Source organism: Toxotes jaculatrix, chromosome 4 (assembly GCF_017976425.1).
Source record: "Toxotes jaculatrix isolate fToxJac2 chromosome 4, fToxJac2.pri, whole genome shotgun sequence".
NCBI classification, from domain to species: Eukaryota; Metazoa; Chordata; class Actinopteri; family Toxotidae; genus Toxotes; species Toxotes jaculatrix.
This window is the reverse complement of record NC_054397.1, coordinates 20653604-20679463: the sequence shown is the minus strand read 5'-3', so window position 1 is coordinate 20679463 and position 25860 is coordinate 20653604. Positions and strand designations below refer to the sequence as shown.

Here is a 25860-nt window from a genome sequence, read left to right as displayed (position 1 = left end):
GAAAGTCTGAACTACTGCGGAGTCTCGACCCCTGTGGGTGAAGTTGTTGAGTCCTTCTTTCTTCTTCAGTCTACGCTCAAGAAATGTGTTGGCGAAAACTAGAATGTCCTCTTCTCCTTTTTCACAAGACAATCCAAGAACTTAAGGGTTTGGGACCCAGATTCACTGTCAAGCTGTTCAAGGTTACTGTCTGTGGCTTTTTCCTGTCACTATGTGGGTCATATTACATGGCCATGAATCCGTAATGGTGCGACACAGTGTGTTTTTAAAGTATGTCTGTGGGTTGGACGGTGGGATGGTGACAGCCTGAGAAATAAGTACGTTTTTAAATGTTATACAGTGGAAATTTTCGCAGCTTTTCAATCACCATGTTGCAATGTGTAAATTTCCCTTTATTAAATAAATCAGTAATAAGGCAAAGTGTCATGTGTTGTGTGTTTTACAGCTGTGATGTGTTCAGACAGAGAACTTTGTTGTATCAGCACAAAGTCACGGTTCACTGAGTCAGTGAAATGAGGCCACGGCCACAGAGAAACTGCTAAACCTGACCGCTCCTGTCCCATTCACACTGATACCACATTTGAACAAAAACATCGAACCGTCGCCTCATTACGAACACAAAGAGTCTTTAATCCGCCAGTACGTTTGGTCTAAGCTGTTGTTATGTATTTTCTTTCATAGCTCTGATTTTCAGTGGATGAAGAACTGAAATTAAATATTTATTTTACACAGGGGCCTCTCAGATGCTCAGAGGAGACACATTTGCTAAATGCTGTATTGAAATATGGTAAAAATGTGTTTTTTTTTCTAATTTTTCTTTGGGCCAACAACATTCAGATGTCAGACCAGCCCCCAGGGGATATAACTGAAAAAAAGTTTTTATAGTATTCTATATAATTGTTCATTTGAATTAAAAACAACGAAAAACCTTTGCCTCTTCATGCCTCTAAAAATCCATCAAATAACACTATTTTCTTTTCTTTTTTCATTTTATGTATTTATTTAAAGTGTGTGGACTTTTTCCCATCTGAAATGTGGTGAAGTAGAAGTATAAAGTTAAAGGGATATTTTGTACATGTTCTTGAGTACTTGAGTAGACGTACTTAGATACTTTCCACCACTGCTTATTATGAGTACATGTACTTTGTTGATCTCACATAAATCCCTACATATTACTAACCGAACCACCTGTTTTAATATGCAGTTGCTTTACTCTGTATCAGTGCATCGTGTCGTATTATATACAGGAAGTGATTTTATTGTTTTGTATAATCAAACCACGTCAAACCAAATCAACAGCTGTAGCTAAAGCATAAGTACAGTGATTGAGTAAGTGTACTCAGTTACTCTCCAGCTCTGAGACTCCAACATCCAGGTGATACCTTTTAGTTTTCTCCGCGTGCACAGGTAGATATATGGAACTGCCCCATCAGCAGTTTTGTACTTGGGCACGTCACTTCCCAGGGAAGTCCAAAACTTTTCCATCTGGGCAGCAGGCTGCAGTGGGAGGAGGCTACCTCGGGATTATCTGGGGTCTTTGCCAAGGCGGTAGAGCAGAGTTTGAACCGCTGAGGCGCAAAGTGACATAACAGTTTGGCGTTTTCACCGCTGTGGACAGTCGCTAGAAAGTTGCCAGGCTTTAAAATCTGCCCACAGACTGATTTGTTTTTTTTTTGTTTTTTTTTCCTTTTTCTTTCTGGAGATTGAACCTTTCAGTAAAGATCCACAGGACCAGATTCAGGAGCTCGGAACATGCAGCGTGCAGGAACAAACTCGGGGTGATCCCAGCCTGGACTCCCTGCCTTTGTTTTCCTCGGGGTCGGGGAGGAGATGAGTGCTCGGGATGGGACTGTGCCTCGGTACCGAAGTTACAGAGGAGGAGAAGAAGGCGAGGATACACAGTGCCAAGATAGACAGGGACCTGTATGAGTACGCCAAACGGGAGATGAATGTGGTTAAAATACTCTTACTAGGTGAGACTGACGACTAACCACGCTGATATAAACTCACCTGAGCAGAGTTTTTAATTTGTACCCGAGCCTGTGCAAATGTACCATACAACATATGAACTACCTGTGTGTGTAACTGCATATTTTCCAATGGATGACATGATCAGATTCCTCATTTTGCCTGGGAACTCTTAACCCCATGAAGGGCCCCAGGCTGTTAACTTTACTTTTTTTTGAAGACAGACTCAAAAATCCACTGTTTAATTTTACCTCACCACAGTTGATTACAGGTCAGCTTTATATGTTTTTATTTCTGATATGTGTTTAAAAAAAAAAAAAAAAAAATACCAGATTTAACTACTGTTTACAACCCCCTGCAGGTGCAGCAGAGAGTGGTAAAAGCACTTTGGTCAAACAGATGAAGATCATCCACAGCAATGGGTTCACCAAACAAGAGCTGACCAGCTTCAAGGTTGGAAACAGACACACACACATTTCTCACCCTGGCTGTGTTTTTTTTTTTCTTCTTTTATCAGATAACAGTCCATTTGCATTCAGTGGGTTTGGTGTTGTGTTTTCCAGTAGGTGAGAGTTTGACGACAGTCACGTTTCTCTCTTATCCTATAAAGGCAGCCGTAAAAACTAACAAATGATTTAAATATATACGAGTATGACATTTGTTTAGCTTTGGGTTGCTGTCATTCAGTTTCAGGTAAGAACTTGATCCCAACAGAAGAACTCAAGAGATCAGTATACGCTCCAGGCACGGTGATGCCTTATAAAATGAAAGTTAGCTGAGATAGTGATGAAGATGAACGGAAGGCGATGCTCAGTTCCTGTGGGGGAATGAGACTTCTCATGATACCCAGGGTCAGATCCAAGTTGGTATGCAGTGGTTTGGCTCGCATCTGCTTTTCCTTGTGTGTGTGTGTGTTTTGAGCAACTGAAAGCCAAATTCCTCCGTTGTGCTAGGGGTTGGGATGGGGTGGGGAGAATGGGAATGGTTCGACACACACACAGACACATGCACACCAGTTTCACCCCCATTAGCTTGTTTTTACTGAAGGCTTATCTTCCTCCATTTCCCCCCTCCTTTAACCTCTCACCATGTTTTTCCTCTTGACTTTTCTGTATCTTTTCTTCTTTTCCCCCTCCCTGCGTCCTCCTTTCTGTTATGCATAAATATAATGAGTGTGTGATGACAGAAAGGGTCTCTCTCTGTCTCCATCTTGCTTCAGATATCTGCTCTGTCTCCATGCAATAACGGCCCAGTCAGACCGGGCAGACATCCTAAATTAAGATAATGGACACTATTCACACTGTGTTTATTTTGTGAAGGAGACTAAAAAATTGAAAACAGACTCCAAAGTGAAGCTTCTGGAGATCATACTGTTCCAAAAATGACTTTAACATTATTTATAAGGATTATATTTGCATAGAGAGTTGGACTGTATGTGTGTGATCATTCTAGGTGCAACAGATAATATCTGTGTCCTGGAAATATGCAAAACACTGTCAAACGTTGCCTCTTGGCAGCTGTTCATTGGCTGGGATTATGCACACACACACACTGATATGACATATGAAGGTTCCAGTTGTTTATACAGGCAGCTGGGATGTTTGAATGCATTCCTGGATATTAAAGATGCCTCTGCTCCTTCTCTGGACTCCTCTCCCCTCTGCTGCCTCTCATGTCTCATAACAATCACCTTGTCTGCAGTTCGCTCCTGTCATCACAAGCATGGTACTTTCTTTTATTGGACTCTGTGTGGTGAAAGAAAGATAACCCCTCAGCAGGCGCTTTGTGCCTTATCAGAATTGAGTAGGAGTGATTATTGAACTTTTTGTTATCGAAAAAGTTGGTAACAAATGTCTAGTCTGATTCACAATCACATGAATGTTTTCTTTGATCAGATCTTAATTTAAATCAAATCTTTGGCAGTTTTTATATAGGCATATTTCTTATACAGCTGCTTGTGTTCAGACATTTGAGAACTTTGATTTTATTTTCTTTAATCAAAATTTTTGTAGAAAAAGATGCTAAAAGTAAATTAAAAATATTATAAATTGCAAAGATATATCAGTGTGGATGGAAGTGCTGTTAACATGGCTAAACTTTGAAAGGATGTTCAACTTGGTCTTTCCAGCTTTATAGATAATATATTTTTAAGTGTTTCCTGTGTGTTGTCTGTGTGTAACTGTGTTTTTATGTATGCTGCTGCTTGACTTGGCCGTAAGAAAAAGAGATTCTTAATCTGAAAATAAAAAGCACTCCCTCTTTAGTATTTATACAGCTCTGCAGTCAGTATACAAAGAGCATGCACGCATGCAATAACACATGTTTAATTCCAGTAGTCATATCTCTTTTGTTGTCCCTGCTGTCAGTTGGCTTTGCCATTGTTCTCAGGTGACGCCCTTATGTTCAACTGGAAAAATGAAACTAAACCACAGACCTGCCCTTCCCTCTCCTGACCATTCCAGCCTCCCACAGCAAACACAGACACACCCTCCCCTGCACACACACACACTCACACACACATACACACACATCAGGCCTGTGTGCATCTCTTTTCACATGTGTGTTTGTGTTTGTCTCTGACACCCTACCGGCTATTTTGATCAAGTGTCTATGTGTCCACCAGCAAAGAGCTCAACCCTGCCTTGAACTGGACAGGTTATCCCTGCTCCACACTATCCGTTCTCTCAAATGTCCCCTGAAGGTACAGTGAGAAAACCTCATATCTTTTTTCCTCTGTCTGGCTCTTTGTGGCCCTGCCAGCCAGGTTTGCATTGCATTAGGACCATGACAGGACCTGCTCAGGAGGAATAAGGGGAGGCAAGGTAGGAAGGGGGCTCCTCTTTGTCTCATCCCTCCTTTATTTGCAGCCCCAGGCCATGGTGTTGTTTTTACTGTGGATTGGCTGATGAGCTGAGATTTTTCCCTTCATGCTCTTCCAATACACACAACCCTCTGTCAACAACAGTGATGCCTTGTGTGTGCGTGTGTCTGTGTGCACGTTGGCATGGCAATGGTTAACATTTATGAACTGAATTAATATTTTTCAGCCAGGCGTCTCTCTGTTGATTCAGGTGTTTGTGCGAATACTTGTCTCAAGGATAAGTTTCTTAAAAAATTCAATAAATCTGGGAGTTTTCTCACCAAACAGCTGTGAGACTTTAGTTTGGGAAACCAACAAATTTTAAAACCTATAACAACACTCATGCATACTCCGGTTATACAATGTTAGCAGAGCAGTCTGTGGTTAATGATTAGATATCAGGCCACCACCAGTTCAGCCACATTCTTTGTTGTGTTTTTGTAGCAAATGCTTTGACACAAGACGACTGCTAATGGCTGTTAGTTTTCTGTGTTCAGGGAGTCGGTCCAAATAGAAAGCTGGAAAGCAAGCAATAGAACAATAGTTCAGTGTATCTGGATGGATTTAGAGATTACACTGTTGTAATGAGAGTTGTGATATCTCCGCTGACGCACAGTGTACCACCAAATTCCCACAATGCTTTAAACTTTGGTGATGGTGGTGGGAGTATTAGCAGCCATTTGTGAACAAAGGTTAGAAATGAGTGAGTTTTCTGTCTGTTGAATTTCCTTGAGGACAAACAGTACATACCTATACATGGACACAAACACACAAACACACAAGCCTGGGGCTACAGGTGTGCCATTGTGTGGTAATCTGAATCCAGTGTAAAAGGACACCCTGTTTTCACCTAATGTGTGTGTGTGTGTGTGTGTGTGTGTGTGTGTGTGTGTGTGTGTGTGTGTGTGTGTGTGTGTGTGTGTGTGTGTGTGTGCGTGTGTGCTCGTGTGCGTGTGTGTGTATATTGCTTAGTGAAGAATTGGCACAGTGTCTATTATGGGTAATGTAAGGTGTTTAGATTTAACCTCCAGTAAAAGCTGCTCCAAAAATGTTAAAGTTTCCTGCACATACTGTTCGTCACTTAGAGAAACCGATACAAAGCCTTGCTCTACACATTTAGCTCTACACATTTTTAAGTATCTGATGTTGTTCAACCACGACCCGCAGCCTCCCTCTCCGTCTCCCGCCTTGAGTCAGAGAGGGAGGACCTGGGAAACAATTGATAAGAAGGACAAAGGTGGAGGGAGGGAGGGAAGGAAGAAGAATAAAATAGCTGAAGACAGAGACGAGGGCACAAACACCGGATCAGTGACATCAGCTGTGACTTGTAGGAAGTAGGAGACAGATGAGGGGGGCAGTAATTGGTGGACCTGTAAAAACAAAAAACCAAACCAAAACACACAATACAATCTAACAAAAGACATGCATTAAATACTGTGACTATGATTCTCATAAAACTCTAACTCTGTTGAGATTGGCAAAATGATTTAGCCCCAGGGTGTTTTTTGGAATCAAAATGTATAGTGTTGTGTAATTGTATTTCATTATTTTGACTTTTAGAAAACTTTTTTTTTTTTTGGCTGAGATAAGTTGTAAGTTCAGTTTGTACATAAACTTTTATTAAGATTTTTCCTTGGTATTGAGACAGGAAATCTGGAGAGAGAGAGAGATTCAGTTTTTTGTGGCTAAGCCTTTCCAGACCCTTCTATACTGCAGACAGCCTCAAAATTGTACACTCTAAAAGATTGAGGGCCTTTTGAGGTGCAGCAGACTCACATCCAGCAAACTAGCTTGGCTACAACCACTCAACTATTCACCAAAACACATTCTGGCCCTTGACAAATATGTTTCCTCCTTCCATAAAACATTTTCAAAGCCAGTGGCTTGAATATTTTAAACCTGCTGGCTTTCAAACCCTTACATTTACATCAGCTTGCACTCTTCAGATAGCCTGGCTTCTCTGACGTAGTGTTTCTTGGCACATTACCGCCATGGACACAGGAAAGCATGGCCAGGATTGTGTACCGCATTGCCTGAGTTCTTGTATGTATGCATGTGTGTCCTCATTAGGGTTGGGCATCATCCATCGCCAATGGCGGACAGTCATCATGATGTTGAGCCCAGCATTGTGGTTTCCCACACCCCCTCCCAGTTCACACCAACAACGGGGGATACCCAGTCACATACTCACAGTAATTCCAGTGCTACGATGTAGAGAAATATATTTATGAATTATCTGTGGGGATTTCCCTGTGGACCAAGTCTGAGCCGCAGAACTGATGAATATGTATTTAAAGGAGTGTCAGCCAGAGAGCACAAAAATGAAAGTTGGGTTTATTCTAATTATTATAATAAGTCTTCGCTCCTGGTTTACTAAAGGAAAAAAACGTTTATTTAATCACACTATTTACTGGGCAGTGAAAACATGTTTTGTTTTACTGATGTGATCTCATTAGTGCCCTCATACTGGCAAAACACCAACCTGAATACTGTGCAGTCAATGAGAACAATGTACTCAGATGTTACACGTTATTAACAGAGCATGTTTGAGACCCGGTGAAGTTTTCAGTGGAAGCAACTAACTCAAACTTTATATGGAAGAATGAAGGAGTGAAAGTTGCTCTTCTTCATCAGTGTCACTCCTGCTTGTAGAGTTGAACTTGGAAGCCTCTCTCAGTCAAAAACGAGTTTTTCCAGTGAATGCTGGATTTGTTGTCTTGGGTCACATTTGCACTACTCAAACCTCAAGACTGCCATCACACCCTTATCACCAACTTTCTGATTTTCAGTGATTTTGTTTGTGATCGTAAAACATAGAAACTGTACCGTAAGGGTTCAGAATTTATTGTTCTTAAGACAATAAGTTTTTGTTATTATGATATAACACATTTAGAACGATATGAAATTGCATATCTGAGGTGATGACAGTGATGTTTAGGCAGAGGGAGACAAACACACAAAGCAGCTTATTTCTGACACAAATCAATGCAGCGCTGTCAGGCAAGGTTCTCCTAAAAGAGACTAATTTGTCCCTTATGCCGTGGCGTCAGCAGCCCTGAGCCCAGCTCTGCTCGTAAGATGAAGCCCCGGCACCTCACACACTTATCTCACCTCACACATTTAACTGGGACAGCAACACATCTCAATCTGGACACTGAAACACACACACAGGGACAAGAGCGACCAGACTGTGATAGAATCGTGATGGAATGTGAAGCTTATCTTTAGCTGGCAGCAGACTGATGGAGAGTACACACACACACACGCACACTCCCCACAGGAGTCACTGTGCTCAGTCACTTAAGTTTACTTTAATGTTTTAGTTCAGTCTCATCACTGTTATCAGTGTTGTTTTCAGTAGCAGGCAGATATTTTAATGAAAAAGCTCAGATAAATCTACTGTAAGTTACCTGTCTAGCACCAAATGACAAAATTAGCGACTACCATGTCAACGTAGTTGAACATTTAGCAACTAAAGAGCTAGATATAAAACAAACAAACAAAAAAAAAAGATAAATAAATTCCAATGCTGTTCTGTGTCTGTTGGATGTGTAATTAGGAATCAGCAAACTGTTTTTGCCATCTCAACTTACGGGGTGATGATATGTCACTGTTGTGTTATTATATCAACTGTGTATATCAAATCCTCCAGACAGCCGGTAATTTCCATTCATCTCAGCACAGGATTCAACTGAAATCAATGACTAAGTCGAATCTTCGCTTGCTGCACCCACTCAGGAGATAGTCTAACGCCTGTAAAACCACAATGTGGTTTTGACATTTAATTTTTTAAAGAGTTTAACTAAGGAAATATAATGTGTTAATTGACGAGCTTTAATGGGGTTGGTTGGCAGCTGTTGTTACCTCTGGACAACCTTCAGAAAATCTTTTCACAAATCCATTAATCTTCTCCCCTAACAACACAAAAAGGGAAATGGCAAACATTTCCTTTAAGTCCAGATTTTTAAGGTCCCTTCTCAAAAGTCTTCCTTGTTTGTTCAGTTACAGCTTGTCTTAGGAAGAAAAACAACTAACTGAAACACCTACACTATACTTTGGTGAACATGCAGCCACAAGCCGAAGTAAACCCGTCACAAACCCAGCTATGTCCAACACAGTTAGGAAGTGTAAGGTTTCTGTGGTTGATCAGGGTAATACTTATTTTTCCCACCAGGTCTTTGTCTGAAATTTTGTGTTGTCCCATTGGCTGTTCCTGACCTTGACCTCTAAACTTTGTCCTTTGGCAGCCTGCAGTACTGGATAACCTCCTGACCTCCATGAAGTTTGTCCTCCATGGCATGGGCATCCTCCGGATCAATCTGGCTAACAGCAGGAACAAGGTAGTCCATCTGCATGTCCCTATGTCTGCTCTCTGTCTCCCTTTCTCAGAGTCTGTCTCTGTCTTCTCTATTTTTCTTTCTCATCCTTGTCCTCCTCCAGCCTGAGTTTAATGCTAGTTTTCCTGCAGTGCACCCAGACCACCACTAGAGAGAAGCATCTGAGCACAGCTACTTCATTTGGCACCACACACACGCACGCACACACGCGCGCACACACACACATATACACACATACACACACACACACATATATAGTAGCAGTTTGTTTGCATGAGTGAGAACAGAAAGTTAGACGATAGGTGGGTGGTTTGATTATGATATTCAATTTGATTTGAACTTTATTGTCAAAGTTATCAAAGCTCATACACTGTCCACCCACTCAGCACTTCCTGCTGCCGATGATGACTGAAGTATTTCCCCTATTAAATGTCAGCAGGGTGTGTATGTGTGTGTCTTTGTTCATGTGTTTGTGTGCATATCCATTCATTTGTGCATCTATACTGATTACAACGTCTAGAGAGCAGAGACAGACTCATAAACTTTTCTCACATCCTTTTTTCCATCTGGCCTCCGCTCCTCCCTGACCATCCATCCACATTTCTGTCTCTGTCTCTTCTCACAGGTCCACGCCCATTCTGTCCTGTCGTGTGGGCGGTGTTTTGACGAAGACCAGGTGCTGTTTCCTTTCCTGAGCCACGCCCTGTCCTGTCTTTGGACAGATCAGGGGGTGAGGGCCGCAGCAGCCCGGGGATACGAGTACGAGCTTAATGACTCGGCGCTGTAGTGAGTACTCCTCCAGCACACACTCACGCTGGGCTGAGGAGATGCAGGGGTCTAATTACCTGGACTTAGCAGCTGATGCTTGGCCGTGTGCTCACTGTCACTGGGAATCAGAGTCTGTAGAGTTGAAAGGACAGAGGGAGGGAGACCGACCTTAGTAACCACGTGTACCTCCAAGGCTGTTATATCCATCCTTATAACATCTTAAAAACACATATATGTGTTTGGTTTTGGCTTTGTGAATATAAAATCAAAACAATGCCTCACAAGAAATCGCTCGTGAAACTTAGAGGTATGAAAAAATGTGATTACAGAAAATGTTAAAAAATGTGCATATTTAAGAATAAGTCAAACATGTGCAGGCACAGTAATAAAAATAATGAAGAATTGACATTGAAGATGAAGACTGAAAATAAGACACGCGTGTAGAGGGGATGGCGTGTGTGATGCAGAAGTAAGACAGAGCTGGGACCCACCAGGAGGCTGTCTGTTCTCATCCTCTACCCCAGCGAGAGGCCTCGGCTCTGGGGTTATCTACACCGACAGGCCCCCTGGTTCCCACTGAGAGCCACCGTACATCACCATCACACTCCACTCTCCTCAGGCACACATACATGTTTGTTGTTCTATACTTGTGAGGACCATTATGGACACAAGGTATTCTGGGAAGGTGGCAGCATAACTAAAGAGAGGTCAGAGGGGGCAAAAACACAGGTGAGATGATCAGACAAGTTTTGAACAAACCCCTAGGTTAGTCAAACTTATTTGAAAAGATTGGTTGGTCAAATTAATTTATTTTACTTTTCTTATGTAGTATAATTGTAACAACATACAGTTTCCAGTCGTGCTGAGTGTTGTTTTTTTCAGCAAAATAAAACTGTTAATAATAATCTTGTTTGTCTTGGATGCAGTGTTGCCGTCTTCCCAGATTTCAGCAATTACCTTTATGAGGACTGATAGGAGCGAACTTTTCTTTAAATTAGATGTAATTCTCACCTTATAACCTTATAACATCTTAATCCTTAAAACTACTAGTGACAAAAACGCAGAGAATTATCATCTGATTCTACTGCTCCCTTCAAACTTTATGGAGCATTTTAGTATCTTGTCACTGTTCACATAACAAATGCCCCCTCTCTCTAAAACCAGCATGGTCCTCACAAAGACAGAAGTACAGAAACACACACACTCACATGTTGTCTGCGTACTGCAGGCAGTGTGTGTTTTAAGCAGCAGGATGTGTGTCGCTGTCTAAGAAACTGATTCAGGATGACTAGTTGAGAATGTCACAGGCAGTTCAGGTAGGTGGAGATGTCAGTGTGTGTGCGTGTGTGTGCGTGTGTGTTTAGAAAAAGAGCACATCTCAGTGTGTGCACACACACGATACAGTTGATTACACTAGCTGTGTAAATAGCTAATCTGTGTTTAAAAGCTTAGCCTCAGTGTGTTATTATGGTAAATCACAGTGTGAATATTCATCGTGATGAGCCGGTGCGCCCCCTGGGACTCCAGTCTTATCACTGCACACCCCACCCACTGCCTGGCACGAGCCAGGAGCCATGAGCCTGTACGAGACTACAACTCCACCAACTGATACCTGATTTTATTCTCTTTTGATGTCAAGTTTGTCTGAAGGTTATTAAATTTTTCTTCCTCTCTCTTTCTGTTTCCCGTTGTTTCTCCTCTGCCTTTCACCTTTCTGTACCCGTCCTTCTCTCGTCCTCTCTCTGCCTCCTGCTCTTCTTCCTCGTTTAACAGTTTCTTTGAGAACATGCCCCGCATCATGTCTCCAGACTACGTGCCCACAGAGACCGACGTCCTGCGGGTCCGACTGAGGACGACAGGTGTGATAGAGACCCAGTTTAAAGTCAACCACCTCATTTTCAGGTAGACGCCTTTCACTTTGCTTTTTATTAAGATGCAATGTAGTGTAACAATAAGGGTGTTTACAACCACTGACTGACTCGGAGCGGCTGCCATCGCTTCTGCACTCGACTTCTCCAGCAGAGCCTGTCGTACCAACTTAGTTCGCTTCCTTAGCTGTGACACTCTTATCTGTGTCTACAGCCTCGTGATACGTCTGAGATGTGAGATGGAGATGGGCAGCTTCATTCAATACGTCAATATGGCACCTATCAGTTGGCTTTACACTCATCTACTGACCACGCACACACACATACACACACACACATTCAAAAGCATCAGTGGCTCGGTCTTATCAGTGGAGAAGCAGAGGGCAGGTATCTGAGCTCAGGAGGCTGATGTAAGGTGACCATATTCATCTCTGATCAATGAGCCACTGTCACATAATACCACCTACTTTATTATCTTCCAATGGCTGAACTCATTTCCTGAAGCCGCTGATGTTCGTGACAGGGTATTAATGAACTTGATGTGTCTGCAGCCTGATTGATGCAGAGCAAACCAACATCAAAGAAGCCCAAACTAAAACACTAATAATGTTAAAAAAACAGTCATTGCTGGTGTTACTGATATTCTAGGCTAACAATGTTTTTGATAGTGATACCAACAACATCTGATTTTTGTCACTAATAACTAATAACAATATTTAATTTTCACGAGTAAAAACAAAATAACAAATGCATTCTTTAAATGCATCACTGTTTAATGTGCTATCACACATTATAAGGACTTAAAAAGTAAAATGAAACAGAAATTTTGCAGTTAAATCAATGAAAAATTAACCTTGTAGTTCCAGTGGAAGTCACAGTATAAATACTGAAGTCCTGATAGTAGTAACTGATAAATTAGACTAGGTACAAACAGTAGAAGTTGTTGGAGTTAGAAGAGTTGAAGAAGGTTTTTTTTCCATTATTCATAGGTGACCACATGAAATACAATTGAAAATTACCATAAAATTACGGCATAAAATTTGGCAATATCTGATCTGAGAATAAGAAAACAAGATGAAGACTCTGCCTGGGAAATATCGCCAAATGATCAGTTTATGCCAATCCATCAAATAGTTGATGAGACATTTCACACAGAGCCACAAATATCAGCCTCTGCAGGTGTTAGAAGATAAGTCAGGGATCACTACAGTTAGCTGCAGGTAATGGTCCATTACCCATTAATCCATAAAACAAACTGAGCCAGGAGATGTAGAGATATTTCAGTGGACATGAGAAAAAGGATAGTTTTTATAGAAATGGATAAAAGTGTTTCTAGTGTGCAGACAGCAGCGTGACCTATGTGCTTTACAACAAATGGTTAAGACTTTAATCTAAACCAGTAATTTATTCCTGAACTCTGAAAATTTGTGGTCTGTAGAAGAGAAAATCCAAAGGTCGTTTTTTTTTTAATGTCGGCTCATAACAGCAGTGTGAAGGATTGTCGATGATTTTCCACAGTTTGGTTTTATTGGAGGGGAAATGGGCCATGGAGGGTTAACAGGGATACAATACATTCAACGTGCTTTTTTCTGTATGTTGGTGTGTGGTAGTGTCTGTCGACAGTGTATCTGTGATCATATTCATGAAAATCAGATTACTTTGTCCCTCTTTTTAGTAATGTCTACCTGAGGAGCACCTCCTCCCTCATCCTACCACATTATAAACCTGTCCCTCATCCCTGCTCGACATAACATGTCAGATGAAATTATAATAAATAATAAAACACATTACCTCAGCTTTTCATAAGATCTCTGTTTAGCATATAAACATCGTAGAGGGAGCCGGTTTGTCAGCAGATGTCTTCAGTATGGGGCATATGTGTCACTTCTGTTTCCTGTACGTCTCTGGATGCCGCTGTTTTGTGTGAGTTTTTGCATCAAATGTCAGACACTCACCTTGACTCAGTTTGGCAGAAGTATCTGACATCAGGAAAAGTTTCACCTACCAAAAAAACACTTTGATCATAACCGTATCTGTTGTCCTGTGCAGATAAATTCTGTTTTTTCCTTGCAGTCGTACTGTTTGCGTCACTGTTGAGTCACTCAGAAGCTGATGGTTTTTGCTTTGTTTTTTTCTGTTTTTTTTTTTATCTGTTTGTGTTTATATTTTTTCCTGTGAAATATTGTGACGATGACCTGGTGGTGACGGTGTCAGATCCGAGCCGAGGGGGTAGGGTGGGGGAGCAGAGTCCCAGGTGGTGCTGTAGGACGGAGCCCGGCCTCCCCGCCCTCACACACCCTGTCTCTTATCTGCCTGAATTCTTGAGGAGATAAATAATTGGATTTAGTTAAATGACACACAGCACCCTGTGTGTGTGTGTGTGTGTGTGTGTGTGTGTGTGTGTGTGTGTGTGTGTGTGTGTGTGTGTGTGTGTGTGTGTGTGTGTGTGTGTGTGTGTGTGTGTGTGTGTGTGTGTGTGTGTTTGTGTTTGTGTGAGGAAAGAGATCAAGCCTTTGGGGTTGATGAAGAGCTTAGCATATGTTGATGTAATTATTTTAAACTTAGAAACAAAAAGGATATTAAAGGTATTTTAAGAAGTAGATGGGTTTGTGTTTTTATGAACTGCATTTATCACAAAGAGAAAAGAGACAGCAGGTAAATGGCACATGTTTCAGACAGTATGTAGTTTGACTGAGCTAGTAAATCAACAAATAAGAGTCTTGGTTCTTAAAATCTGATTTTCCAACGTGTTGGAAAGAGTTAACATGGAAATGAAGCTTTCAGCTCTGGCTTGGTCTCATTTTGTAAATATTGAGGCTGCACTTGTAGCTAACACAATGTGCAACCGTCTCCCTCCGGTCTCTCATGTTGGTTGGTACTCAAAGCTTCTCATCGGTGCCAGCATCTGTGCCCTGCACTCCTGTTTTTATTATCTAAGAGTTGTTTTATGTTCAACTTGGCTGTTTTAAATGATTCTCGCTCTTCCAGTATTACTGCAGGATGTGTTTGCTCTGATGAATCTGTAAGTTTCAAGTTATGGATTGAAGTGTGTTCAACATGTGAGCCTTTGGCTTTTATTGGTCTGTGATGCATCAGCCTGTAACCGTAACGCTTTGTTGCATGTCATCATATCCCAGCCCAGCCCCACCGCCCCTGACCTCCTCTGTCACAACAATTTTTGGGAAGAAATTATATAAAGTATTATATTAAATGTTATATTAGCAACATACTACATCTACATCACCAACTTTGAAACATGCAAGAATTACACCTCCGTTGTTGTAAAATAGAGCCATCATATCTACAGCTTTTTTCAGGGCTTTCATCAAACGGCCTCGTCTCAGGCTTTGTGAAACTAACTTTGGAAATGCTTTATTTAACAGGTTTATAATTTCCTTGCAATTTCCTTATAGTTTCCAGTCCATTTCCTTAAAAGAGATATTTTATATTATTGGGTATTAAATACAGACAATTAATCAATAGGGATTAAGTGCTAATGTAACCTATATAGTATTTCAGTGCATAGTAAGTCAGGTGAACATGCACAAATGTTGAATTTGTCTATAGGTAAGTGTATAATTCAATATAAACGGGGAAGAAAGTTTCCAATGAAAAATGAATAGTGAATGATTATTCATGTGGGTTTAAAAGGAGCTTTTTAAAATTACTTTCCTATATTTCCTATAATTTGTACCAGTATTCATACATTTTTTCCGGAAACTTTTTGGAAATTATTAGAAAATTTCAAATTAAATTAAGATTAAGGTTTTGTAAAGCTGAGAGGAAAGAGAATTTCTAACTTATTTCATATATATTGATCAGTAGATATGTCGGCCAGTCAGTAACAAGAAAATGCAACAGGGAAATGCTGTTTCGAAACTATGTTATCATTACATAGTTCGTCCACTCAAATCATATTTGATTGGGTTTTTGAGTGCAGCCCCCAGCTCAAGACAAGTCATCACACAGAGTTGTCATGTAATGAAAGGTGACTTAAGAAAACACAGGGACACAGTCTGTTTACTTTCTGTTTCTTGCGTCTTTAACACTGGTAAGTTAAGATGTTGCAGGTGTAGCGTTTCAGTTTGTTTCTTTAATACAGAGCAAACGTTTTAAGGGAATAGTTTGACATTTGTGCTTATTCATTCTTTCCAAGGGTTAAATGAAGAAAGCGATACCTCTCGTGTCTGGGTGTTAAATGTTTGGTTGACAGTAATCATACCATACATTCTTCTCATGTTTGCAATCGCATTTGCTTTGTGCACGTGTATGTTCACTGCGTGGGACAGTAAAGGAGACAAGCTGTAAAATCCCACTGAATAACTGGGTCTGACTGATCCCTTCTTGTCATTCTCTGCTGGAAAGACTGTTACTCAGTTTTTATAATTGTGAGGAGGAGGAATCCTGTTCTCTGATCCTCAAAAGACGTCCGAACGAGCACATGCTCTTAGGTGTTGAGGCTCCTGTTACCCATTAAGCATAAATATTATTTTACATCAGTTTTTATTGAATGCATTCTGTAGAGCATTCTGTAAAAAACTGTCGTAAAGCAGTCACCTTTTGTGTGTGTGTGTGTGTGTGTGAAAATAAGAGCATACAGTCTCACAACTTCACACCCAGACATAGCCTAGTTTGCATACAGACACCCTGTTTGACCTTTGACCTCCCCGTGTTATAAGGATCTGGGTCTTTTCCTGCGTCATTACCATCAACTGCTCTGATAATTAAAATTACAACAGTGCAGATGAGGGTGAACATCATGGGGCAGTAGAAGGGAGAGAGGAGGAAAGGATGATGTAAACTGCAATGATAGATGATAGGCTTCTTTATACAGGCGAGGTCGAAGTGTGGAGCATGTTTGCAGTATTATCGATCACGGTTTAATCAGTTATATTCTTAATACAGTATATGCTCCATAGACAGACTGTGGACCAGGTCCTCCTCAGCCCAAGAAAAAAACAACTTTGTTATGTTAACGCTCATGTAGTAATTGTAATTTCAATCATTAAATTCTTAATAGAAAATCATTTTCAAAACTTAAAGTATACAAGAAAAACTAAAACTGTCATGCAGCTGACCCGACCTTCCCTTTCCTTGTAGTCATGACACACTGAATAAAACATGGGCTGATTTTGAATCCTAATCAAAGCAAAGCAAGTGCCACTGAAATTAAGTTTTTTTAAAAATCCAGTGGAGCAAACTTGCTGTCGTTGGTTAGAAATATCCATCCTGATCAGATGTGTCTCTGGGCATATTATATCTTACTCAGTTTCAGTGACTTGAGTACACACCTCTGCCTTCCTCTAACTAAAATAAATAACATTTTTTGGTTTATTTGCTTTATCTTTTGTCAGTGGCTCAGTTCTGAACATTTCTGGCCTTTATGGCTCGTTTGAAGGTTGGCTGATGGACACAGAACTTGAAAGCTAACAGTCAAGGAACAGGATAAGGGATATTGATCACTGTGTATCTGTGTGTGCACTTGCAAAGCGGGCAGCACACCTATTATCAGTCAGTGTGTGTTATTACAGTGATGTTGTGCATATGTGCTCGTGAGTTGGTTTGTGTAATGAAGCAGCAGCTTCACAGACACTTCTGTGCTGGGCTTCAATTTCCATGGAAAATTTCCATTGGAAATCTTGTCTCGTCTTAACGTCTTCACTGTTTGTTTCCCTCTTTGTGCGTCTGTGTTTCCACATGTTTATTCCTCCTCTCAATAAAGAGCTGGATGCTCATATGGAAGGTGGGGGATGTCACATCTGGCTTTGAAAATGGACGAGGTGGTACGGACTGATCTGTGTCGCTCTCAGTGTTTCTCTCTGCTCTCATCCCTGTTGTGTTTTTCTCTCCCTCTCGTTCTTTTGGAGAACATTGACCTTTGGGCTGCCGTGTTGTGATTGTCTCGGGGGGTGGGGGTTTGAAAAGAAAAGGGGAACCCGGTCTGCAGAGACGTGCGACATGCTCCTCTTTATTTGTGTGCGAGTGTGTGTGTGAGCGTCAGTCGCATATTTGAGGAATATCTGACCTTATCCAAGACCAATACAATCTGTCATTGATTAGAGTTACCCCTCAGTGCTACAGTAGGCTGTACCATCAGTATGGAAGGTCATGAACACCCGAGGAAGCACAGCCTTACACCTTTCTACTGGAAATTGAATCCTGATAAAGAACATGTCAGTCACAATGAGATGTCACGTCACACACACACACACCTTAAGTACAGTGCTGCCTTCACTTTCTGATGATTTCTTTTACCATTTCAAATTGCAAGTCCTGGGTTAAAATATTATTTTATAAAAATTTAATAATGCACAATAATGATGTACTGTTGGTAGAAAATAGTAGGAAGTGTCTTGTTTGTTCAGTGGCAAAGGAAGGTCAGATCATGTTTAACAGAAATATTTAAGATCACATGGCCAAAATGACTTTTCCTTCAAGAAATGACTTCTGTTTGGTATTCAACCTCTCTCTTAGAGGTGTTACTCTGTGTGTGTGTGTGTGTGTGTGTGTGCGTGTGTGTGTGTGTGTGTGTGTGTGTGTGTGTGTGCGTGCGTGCGTGCGTGTGCGCGTGTGCATGTGTGCGTGCGTGTGTGCGCCAGTGCTCATGCTCTGTTTACTCTCTTGAACGTCCCTGATTGGAGTGTGTAGGCCAGCTAAATCAGGGCCACCTGGGCCCAGGACCACAGAGTGGATCTCTGTTGTTCCTCTACACATGTTTTTTCACTGTGTGGTTTTAGTTTCAATTTCCACATCTTACAACACGTTTTCTACACATGCTTTTCTACACATCTTGTTTATTCTCCAATAATATTTCAAATATTGTCCATCCTCAGAGGGCCCATCTGTAGGGTTTATCACAAATAGGAAACAAACATTTTCACTTGTCATGGCAGAAAAATCAAAGGAGTAATCAGTTTCACTGATGGTGTCATTCTTTCATTCAGCTGCACCAGTGACACACGACAATGAGCCAACTGGGCCCTGACTCAGGCACACCAGAGGGGATGCAGCCGTCACTATTCTCTGCTGTGACTTTCAAAATGTTAAAACTCTAATAAGACTCATAAAGGTGAAAGCTGTGTTACGAAACAAATAGGAGAGTAACAATCTGTGCACACCCACATAATCTAAGCAGTGAAATAAGCGAGAACACCTGAGTGGGTGGGGCTTAGGTGGGAAGGGGATCAACCTGTGCCTAAACTTGCTATAATCAATGTTTTCATGTTAACAATATATTAAATGCGTATGTGTAATGTGAAAGATGTTGGTTGTAATGATGAATTCACAGAATTCACTGACTCTGCAGCAGCAGCAGCAGCAGCAGTTCCCTGTGGAGCATTTTAGTGTCTTTGAGCTCACTGTTTGGGTTTTACTGCCTAAAAAAACGTAACTGTTTTGGTTTCACTGTCACCACTGTCATCAACTTCATTTCCAGCCACAGCAGCACAGCAAACCACGGTCATCATCCTCTCCTCTCCATCTCTCAGGATGTACGATGTTGGGGGCCAGAGGACTGAGCGGAGGAAGTGGATCAGTTGTTTCGAGGATGTCAGGGCGGTGCTGTTCGTGGTGTCGCTCAGCGGTTACGACATGACCCTGGTGGAAGACCCCTCCATGGTGAAAGCTGCCCTCAGTCACTGCTTCACAAATGTTTATGCTCTTCAGTCAAACTAACTAGAGACCACTTGTTAAATCTCACCCGATCAGATTATGGTTTGCCTCCAGAGTTTTTAAAATGAGAAAGTGTCTCCTCCGCACCTCTGCAGCTGTCTGATGGTGTTATTGTCTTGTCTCTGCAGAATCGTCTACAAGAGAGCATGAAGCTGTTCTCCTCCATCTGCAACAATGTGTTCTTCCGCAGCACGTCCATGGTGAGAGGTTAATCAGTCGCTCACTTCATCAGCCTCAGGAGGAAAGATACAAAAAGACAATAAGTTCCCTTTCTGTAATTTTCTGAAAAATGGTATGCAAAGTCCCAAAAACTGATAAAGAAAAGTCCACAGAGCACCTTCCATAGAACAAAGAGACCGTTTATTCATAGACAAGCTGTTTCATGGGGGTCTTTGTCAATGGAGGAATCAAAAATATGTTGTGAAAGCACAGCAATTCTGTAGATTTATAGATGTGTGTTTCCCTGCATGCCCTGTTTAATCTTTCACTGGTGTTTCATCTGGCTGATATTTTGTCAAACTCCACCATAGCTATAAAGGTTTGTTTAAAGTGCCATCTAATGCTGATTTTGCCAACCTTTTTGGCTTGTAGCCACTTAAAAGAGTACTACACCAATTTAGCATTGTACTCCAATAACACTGCTGGACAGAGGTCTGGACCGCTCACTTTTTTCTGACTCCATGACCCCAGATTGTTTTCATTTTCAGACTTCAGTCTTCAGACCCAAGACAAGCAGACAAACACATAGGCAGTAGTTTCCAGGTCTTTGATGTGTAAAATCAGCAGAGCTCCCCTTTGAAACAAAGCCATGTTGACTCCTGACCACACTACCGGTTGCATAGTATGAGACCATACAGCTGTGGTGCACATGTTTTAAAAGTCCCCAGCCAAAGATGGTTGAGACAGCAGGGTCCAGCCAAAGGGGGGCGGGAACCACAGTTCAGTCTGATAGTTTAGCTGGTGGACGGAGCTAATGGAGGAGACGCGAGCGAACTCTCTTTGCAGCCTTCATTTGTTCTCAATGACACCATGAAACAAAAATAACGCTAAGGCTGTTTCCACACACACACACACACACCGATCGCAGCCTCAGCCCTTTGTCTCTGAGTCCTCTGTCACTCGTAATTAAACAGTGAGTTGTAATTAGGGTGAGCTTTGGCGAGGTGACATTTTCCCCCCTCGCTGTGTTTTTCTTTTCCATTCACGCTTCCGGTAAATGATCACATTAAAAGAACCGTGTAACGAGCTCGTTCAATTTATTCCGCTTGCATTTGAAGCCCACTTAGAATACAAGTCACTGCATGTTGACACCAGTGTCAGCTGCTGTCAACTCTGCAGCGTTTTCAGCAGGTTCCACCACTTGGGTTTAGCCCGTATAGAGAAAGAAAACTTGATGTTTCTGTTTTGATTTAGTGAGATCATGAGGATAAGTCATTTACAGTTAGGTAGTTGGTCAAAGCATCTTTTTTGGTAAATTCTTCTTCTTTTTTTTTTTTAATTATTTAAGTTTCAGTAGAGCCAAATGGGCAATTAAATGTCTGTGTGTGACGTGTTTATGTGCAGGGATGTGTGTGGGCCTGCACGTTAACATGGCTAACAGGCTCATTAAACAAAAGTGTTTAATGATACCTTTTTTAACGTGGGAGGGAAATTTGTAACCTCCACCTCAATTAACTCTTCACTGTGGCTGGTCAGTGATAATTACAGACCAGTGTCGCTCTGTGTCCTGTTCATTGAAAACCTGCTCTACCTCATCCCTCCCTTGTTATTATTGGAGGCTTTTTGTGTGTATATGTGTTTATTTTTGCAATCAAACAGGCAAACATCAAAAGTGAGAACTTGATCATAGTTTTAATTGGTCGACTACAAAGCCAAAAGTACCTGTGAAAAGTACCAGCAACCGAGCAGACGTTGAGTTTAGTCGCTGAGTTCGTTGAGCTCTTTCACTGGATACTACATGAGTGATTGTTTGCACACTGACACATGGAGCGAGGTCATTGATCCGCCGTCATCACCCCATGCTGGTATCAACACAGTCATTGATTTTCGCATTTTACCCAAATATCTGTAAAGTGACAATAAATGTGACCATAATGTTTGAAACTGATTTACTGGTTTCATTTTGTTAGTTATTGCAGCTGCTACAGACGAGAGTCACCAAATCAAATCAGCAATTTCTTTTTCTCATGATCTTTGGAATTGATTTTCTTTTTCCACTGGAGAGGATGCTTTGATTTGTGATGAGCTTCCCCTGTTCTAAGCTGATTGTGTGTGTGTGTGTGTGTGTGTGTGTGTGTTCTCATTGCAGATTTTATTCATGAACAAGATAGACCTTTTTCAAGACAAGATCTTACACTCTGGACGACATCTGCGTTTATACCTGCCACTGTTTAAAGGTAGGACTGATTTATTCTGCCATGCACATAAATGGACTCACAAGACGTCAGAAAATACCACTGCTCATGAATTTACATTTTTTTACGTATAGAATTATACTCAGGGGCCACTTTATTCATAAAATCCAGTACAGCATCTGTGTCATACGTTCTGCTTTTACAAAAATAATAATGTTCAGTTTTGATTAACACTGTACAAAGTTACTAATTTAATTTAACACTATATGTTTATTATTAGGGTTGTAGTTTACAGTGTGTTTTTTTTCCCTGGCCCATTTAAAAACACAAGGAGGCAAGAATGTTATAATAAACATTTCAATATGGTGCAGTCCAGTACAACACCACCACTATCTATGACCTAGGTATAATTGGATTAACTCCTCTCTGACAGTGTTGACAAAAACTGATTATTACAATCTGCCTAAATCTAAAACTTACCTTTTACAATTTGCACAGTTTCCACTGATCATTCTTAATAATACACTATAACCTGTTTTGAAACATGAAGAATGTGAATCACAGAAAAGATATGGTTCGTCCGTCACCTCATCTTTTTCTGGGATCTCCAATGTAAAAGTTAAAGATGCTGTTTATGACATCCAGGAATATTATTAAGATAAAATATCTTTCCGTTATTGAATTATTTCAGACAAAAGAAAACAAAATACATCAAAATGAAGGGCCAGTGGGCTTTAAATACGCAGACAGACTGATGATTAGTCTCCCACACAGGATGACACACACACACTCACAACTCACAACCCTGTTATTTTTTGAGGGTTTTTTTTTTTTTTTTTTGTATCCGCTCCACTCAGCATTTCGCTCCCCACATCTCAGTGGGCTCAACAGGGGCTGCGTCCTCTCTGTTCTCATGCAAATGTCAATATAAATGCTAAAACTCTTGGGATTGGGGTCAGCCAGCAGAGCAAGCGTCCATTTCACACTGACCTCAGATATGATGACTCGTCTAATACAGCGGCTCCCAACCTTTTTTTGTTTGACGTGCCCCCACAGCTCCATCAGAGGAGCTCATGTGCCCCCTCACCGACGCCAGCCTGTGACACTCCAAAGGTGTTCATTTGAATTTATCTTAAACTGGATGTTACGTAATACTGTTAATTAAATGAAGATAATACAAGAGGATCCTAAAACTGTGAATATGTAGGCTTGGTTTTCTGTTCTTCACTTTGTTGCTTTTTGTTTTGTTTTTTGGCCTATGACCTCTTACAAAAAATATCAGTCTAGTTGATGGTGGATTATTAAAATAACTGTTCAAATGATCAAATATTGAAGGAAAAAAAGGACTACAGGAAATGTAAGAAAAACGAAAGCATTCCCGCTTTTCTGTTTTTCTTTTCATTAGTCATCTTACAGACCTTCAGATTTATCTTGTGACCCTTTGGGAGGCTTGACTCCCTGATTGGGAACCATTGGACTAAAGTATCACACAATATATTGATGAATATATGTATGTATGTAATATATATGAAAACTATCTCCACGTGTAAGCTGCATAAATGCTACTCACACATTGCTAAATCAGTATCAGCAATGTAATAATGTCACATAATATATCAGACACAGGATCCATTTTACTGTACAACAGGTACAAGCACATTTCACAGATAAGACTTTTCTAAGATTTTGAATTCTGGACTTTTACTTGTAATGAAGCACATTTACAGCAGTGTGTTGGTATTTCACTTAACCCCTAACCCTAACTCAACTCTTCAACCTTCTTAAAGTAACTCATTTTCATGAGCTCACATCTCTTTGTATTCAGGTGTTATAACTGACTCAGGTTGGTGTGATCCATGTCCTGTGCCTGTCGTAGCTGGTAGTTTATTAGTTATTGTGACAGTAAATGTTTTTAAAGATCAGCCTCACCTCAAATTTATGATCTCGTTTGTGTGTTAATTTTTCTCCTGAACATAACAAATCTTCATTTCTATTTTTCAGCTGAGCTTCTTTACGTAATTTTCTTGTAGCAGTGCTTGAGAATCACTGATCTAACACAGATCTTAAAGACACTTTTTTTCAGTTTTCTGTTCTAAGTAGGCAGATGTTTGACTGTAGAGCCTGATTCCTTCCTCTTCTCTGCTCCAGGTGCAGACTGTGACGTGGATTCAGCCGCCCGCTTCATCGCCGGCACCTTTGTTTCGCTCAACGCCATGCCCAGCAAACTTATCTACCACCACTTCACCACGGCGACCGACACCTCCAACATCCAGGTCGTCTTTCAGGTGGTAATGGACACCATAATCAAAGAGAACCTGGAGGCGGTGTCACTTCTGTAACTGCCAGTCCAGGTATGAGCCACCATAGACTGAGACGTCACTGGACAGACAGCCCTGTCGGCCTTTGGATATGTCATTGTAAAACACTTGCATAGCAAAAACAGAACATGAAGATCATCTCGTCCAAGCGTATTGTCTGTGAGGAGCAGCCTGAGCGATCTGATGCTCTTTGTTGCATTTCATCCTCTGTGTTTCCATGTAGCTTTGAAAAATGTACCCAAACACGTTTAAGGAGAAGGACCCAGAAGGCCCATCCTTAATTTTGGGGTTGAGGCCTGAAATGTTGACTTGTGAAACCTTGTGTTGAGAGTAATGGGCATTTATATTTTTGTACTGTACTATGAAATTAGACTCTGAACAGTTGCGTTACATTTTCTGAAGACTTGATATATATGTGCCATTTATTTTCCAATTTCCGTGTGTGTGTGTGTGTGTGTGTGTGTGTGTGTGTGTGTGTAGGCAGGACACAGAGGGGGTGAGGATTTACTGTTTGTCCGTTACTTCCTCAGCACAGGGCTCACTCATGCATACCGCTGTGCGTTTTCCACTCATTCATCACCGTGTCTCCGCTGTGCACATCCTGTGCGTCACACCCTCCTAATGAGGCCATGATCACTGTGAAAGCACCCTAGTTTGTGTTTACTCTTCTTTAGCAGGAATCATCCACACACCTTCATTTTAATCAGTGCCTTCACTTTCTCCCCTGAGTCTAACGAGTCATCAACTCGTTAGAGTGTAATATTGGAAATGGAAACAGCGTATGTAAAGAAACATCCCTGAAGACTCTGTGTGTAATTTCCTTACTTTCACCTCTGATGATTATTGTTGCAATATCTGACACACACACATGCGCACACGCTAAACCCTGATTTGTCAAGCAGGATGATGCCTCCTATATGTGATTTGTGTGGCATTAACTCTACTGGCGTCTGACTCTTTGGAAGGCTCCCCTGAGCGACTGACTGTGCTATCACACCAGCTCCTCTCTGAATCCAGTAATAAACCAGACATGGTAATGACTGATACGCTCTGATATGGATACTGAAGGTGAACGAAAGGTGGAAAACACCTCCAAGTGCCTTATGATGAAGTGCTCTTTCTGTTGTGTAATTAAAATGCTTTATACATGTATGAATTTTCTATATGTGTATTTTTCCTTCTGCTTTTTCCACTTTCAGAATAACTCTTTGTGTTTCATGCTGAATCTCTGCTCTTTGAGTCCAATGGACCATATTCTCACCCTCATTTTATAATTTGTTCTGTGGTTTCTTTGAAGACAAGCGTGTAAAAGTCTAAACGTAACAGGCAGCACTGGACCACTTTTCCTTTTTCATCTCACACTGGTTGAATATATAGAGACAAATGTAGGCCACACAACAAGATACCAGTGTTTGTTCATTTTAATAGATAAAATAAATAAAAGTACTTTCCAGGAAATCTGCTCTGCAGTCAACTTTCTGGACATTTAATACATTTTGTAAACGGAGGGTACATATCAGGGGTTAAACAGTAAAGGTGGGAAATCAGCTGGAAAGAAAATGGTTTCAACTAACATCTCGCACTGATTTTTTTTTTTCTTTTTTTTTCTCTTATACTCCTCACTACGCAACCAAAGCAAAAACTGAACAATGTTTGTGTGGGTTTTTTTCTTACTTTTACTTTTTTTTTTTTTTTTTTAAATGAGAGAGAACATTC

General features: G+C 41.0%; 1 protein-coding gene across 2 annotated transcripts; it reads left to right on the top strand.

Annotated features, from left to right (window-relative positions):
• The first annotated feature begins 1514 nt into the window (after positions 1–1514).
• Positions 1515–25515, top strand: gnav1 (guanine nucleotide binding protein (G protein) alpha v1). 2 transcript variants are annotated; one of them, XM_041036357.1, is made up of 9 exons: positions 1515–1973; positions 2330–2421; positions 9076–9168; positions 9791–9951; positions 11707–11835; positions 19289–19418; positions 19601–19672; positions 21781–21868; positions 23975–25514. In XM_041036357.1, exons 1-9 carry the CDS (start codon positions 1844–1846, stop codon positions 24163–24165), a joined length of 1086 nt encoding a protein of 361 aa, XP_040892291.1. In that variant the 5' UTR covers positions 1515–1843; the 3' UTR covers positions 24166–25514. The 2 variants fall into 2 exon arrangements, with proteins under 2 accessions (XP_040892291.1, XP_040892292.1); XM_041036358.1 differs by lacking the exons at positions 1515–1973; positions 2330–2421 and adding an exon at positions 8877–8979 and having other exon boundaries at positions 23975–25515.
• The last annotated feature ends 345 nt before the right edge of the window (positions 25516–25860 follow it).